Source organism: Ptiloglossa arizonensis, chromosome 3 (assembly GCF_051014685.1).
Source record: "Ptiloglossa arizonensis isolate GNS036 chromosome 3, iyPtiAriz1_principal, whole genome shotgun sequence".
In the NCBI taxonomy this organism is placed as follows: Eukaryota; Metazoa; Arthropoda; class Insecta; order Hymenoptera; family Colletidae; genus Ptiloglossa; species Ptiloglossa arizonensis.
Genome location: NC_135050.1, coordinates 29350333 through 29353671, shown reverse-complemented (window position 1 = coordinate 29353671; position 3339 = coordinate 29350333). Strand labels below are relative to the sequence as shown.

Here is a 3339-nt window from a genome sequence, read left to right as displayed (position 1 = left end):
TCGGTTCAACGTTGACCGATCGATACTTATTGGAACGATCACGACTTTTTGAAACTCGTGGAAATATTGGATTGTTCGAAGTGTCATTTCGTTTCTTTTTATGAAAATGAAACTAGATTTCTTTAGAGTGAACAAACATTTTATTAAATTACATATTCTCCGTATTGGAAAACGAAATGATTTCACGAACAACCCAATGGAATAGCAACGTTTCGTCGAAGCTCTGTATTTTTAACGAATATCGCGAGGAAAAAGTCTTTGGTAAAGATACAGCCGATCGTCTACGTCGTCCGGAAGAAAACTTTCATTCGGGAAACGATCGTTGCCTCGCTCGATAAATTGGGAGTGTTCTTACGTTTGTTGTAAAATGGAAAGGAAAGCTGCGCGAAAATGTCGCCCTCGGTTCGACGTCGCGACGTCGCGTTTCTCAGCTCGGGTGGAGCGAAGCGGAAAGAACCCGAAGTCAAAGACACGGCCGCAAACGGGGTGGGAAGAGGAAGGGGCCGAGACGAGCGATAACGATAAGGCGTTTTTCTGGGCGCACGTAAACGCCGAACTATCTACGCGATCTTTCGTGACCTAAGCCACGGACGAGTACGCGCGAGCAACCAGCCGACACGCGCGAATCTACGCGATCCTCCGTCTCGAACGATCGGAGTTACTCGACGAAAATTCGACTAATAACGTCTCTGAACGATGTATCGAAGAGACCAACGTATCGATGGAAATTAATCGTTTGCGTATCGATGGAAATTAAACGTTTGCGTATCGATGGAAATGAATCGTTTTCCGTATCGATGGAAGTTAAACGTTTGCGTATCGATGAAAATGAATCGTTTACGTATCGATGGAAAAGAATCGTTTGCGCATCGATGGAAATGAATCGTTTGCGCATCGATGGTAATGAATCGTTTGTGTATCGATGGAAATTAAACGTTTGCGTATCGATGGAAATGAATCGTTTGCGTATCGATGGAAATGTATCGTTTGCGCATCGATAGAAATTAAACGTTTGCACATCGATGGAAATGTATCGTTTGCGCATCGATGGAAATTAAATGTTTCCGCATCATTGGAAATGAATCGTTGGCGCATCGATCGTTTACCACGAAATCCCGATCGATGACGAAGTAACGTCTCCGAAAAATTGTGGTCGTTGGATTGGATTTTCAATCGGAGGCATTCTTTCCAGCTGTCAACTGTACGCGTTCTGGTATCGATCGAAGACTCAGCGTACTCGTACTTGACCTTCGATTCCAAAGTGCCGAGTATCGAGTTCTAGAGACGAGTCGCGACGACTCGTTAATTTGAAACTCAACGCGCGAGAGAAAGAGTATTCGCTCGTAAGGACCACGAGCGTATTCGTACACCGAGCGGGAAGTATTTTCCATTCTCGAAACGCTCGAGAACTCTTCGTAGTTTCCTTCTTCGCGATCGACCGATCCGTTCCGAACGGGACACCCCGTGGTTCGATCGCGCGCTTCTAAGCGTTCTAAAGTTTGAAGTTTACAAACACACGGACGACATACATCGGGAAAACAAATTACGTAACACGTTTCATAAAGGACACGTAATAACCGTCGTAAGAGCGAGCGACGGACGAGTCTTGGTTGCGTTCGCGGGACCGTCGAGCGTCGTCCGATTCTCGATTTCTCGGTAATCGTCGCTGGTGGATCGTACGCCGTACGACGCGGAGCGGGTTCGCGCAGGTGATCGCGGACGAACCGAGCACTTTCGACGAAATGCGTCGATACGCCGCTTGCGAGGTCATCATTCCCATCGCTAACGCACACGCAGCCACGTGCGTTGCGTATGGACGCGCGAGGACAACCTGCAGATGCATGAATGACTCGAAATGACGTGTGTTCATTGAGCGCGGCTTGGCGTGCCGACTTGGTGCTCTCGGTTGCTCCCAGCAAGGACACGACATATTTTCTGGCTCGTGTAGGAAAAGATTCGAACCGACCGATCGAGACGTTTTTACAACCACGGTGGTGCGCGCGAGATACAGCGATATTCGACAAACGAGGGTTTCGAGTCCCTTCCGAACCCTTCGAATCACCCACCGACGTTTAAAGGGCGTTCGACTCTACCCGAGCGATCACTCTTATCGTTTGTTCTATCTCGCGCGTATAAATGGTCGATCGTTCTCGGATCGATTGAAAAACTACAATCATCGAATAAATCTTCCGCCGATTACTAAATTGAAATCTTCTTTTCTTTTTTATTCGCACGTTCAGCATCGATTTCCAGATGGTTACTCGCGATCGTGGTTCAATATCTTACTCGGTGGGGGATTCGTAACACGAATCAAAGGATATTGTATATTTTGCGATCGACGTTGAAATTCCAGATGGTTATTCGCGATCGTGGTTCGATATCTTACTCGGTGGGGGATTCGTAACACGAATCGAAGGACATTGTGTATTTTGCGACGTTGAAATTTTCTACCAAGCTTCGCTCCAATTGTGTGTGTCGCTTCGCTGTAACATCGACGATAATACCACTTTCTTGCACTCCCCGTTTCACGAAGAAAAGAAGATCTATCGAAGGAAAGATTAGTGTACAAAGACAAGATACAACAGTGCTCCGTTGTTAAAATATTACCTTGGAATACTTTGGAACACTTACGAGTAAACTACAGACACTTGTACTGTAGATTGGAAAGCTTTGGAGAACGAAATCGAGAATCGAATTACGATCGACGAGAAACGAAGAGGCTGGAACGCACTTGGAGGCGATTTGTTCGTATCGGAGGTTCGTTCGTACCCAGTGGCAACACCAGCGGGCAGTATCGATGACTCTGGAGGGCAGTGGTATCGGCGAGCAGGCCGAGCAGGGCAAGAGGGAAGGAGAGGAGAGGAGAGGCGCGGAGCGAGCAAGAGAGAGAGAGAGAGAGAAACGCAGGGGAGAAGGGATTGGAGGAAATGAGCGTGCACACTTACGGTGGCGCTCGCGCGCACCGGCGTGTAGTAAACGCGTGTAGAGGCAACCGCATCGGTAAACCGATTAAACGACTTACATAAGTCCCCCGAGCTGGACGAGGCGTAAGTCCAAGACACGTAGATTCGATGGAAAAAGAGGCCCCGGCGTCGGGGAGTACGACGCGCGGGCTGCAACGGAAGAAAAGGAACGTGAGCGCATCGCGTACGCGCCACGGATGCATTTCCTGCGCGTATGCGCGCACGCGCGCGCGCGCCACCGAGCGAACGAACGAACGAACGAGCGAACGAGCGAACGAGCGAACGAGCGAACGAGCGAGCGCCTAAGCCGCACAAAAGGACGGTAGCCTTGTTTCGAGCTCCGTCGTTAATTATATTTCAAATTTACCGATCTGCT

General features: G+C 48.7%; 1 protein-coding gene across 1 annotated transcript; it reads right to left on the bottom strand.

The window, feature by feature from the left end:
* Positions 1–1187: 1187 nt before the first annotated feature.
* LOC143144494 (uncharacterized) lies at positions 1188–3339 on the bottom strand. Its single transcript, XM_076306953.1, has 2 exons — positions 2632–3339; positions 1188–2543 (listed from the first exon to the last, which is right to left on the bottom strand). Exon 2 carries the CDS (start codon positions 1928–1930, stop codon positions 1544–1546), a length of 387 nt encoding a protein of 128 aa, XP_076163068.1. The 5' UTR covers positions 1931–2543; positions 2632–3339; the 3' UTR covers positions 1188–1543.

What these genes read in the sequence shown, in the direction of transcription:
- LOC143144494 (XM_076306953.1), bottom strand. Translation starts at nt 1,930, where the DNA reads ATGTCGTGTCCTTGCTGGGAGCAACCGAGAGCACCAAGTCGGCACGCC.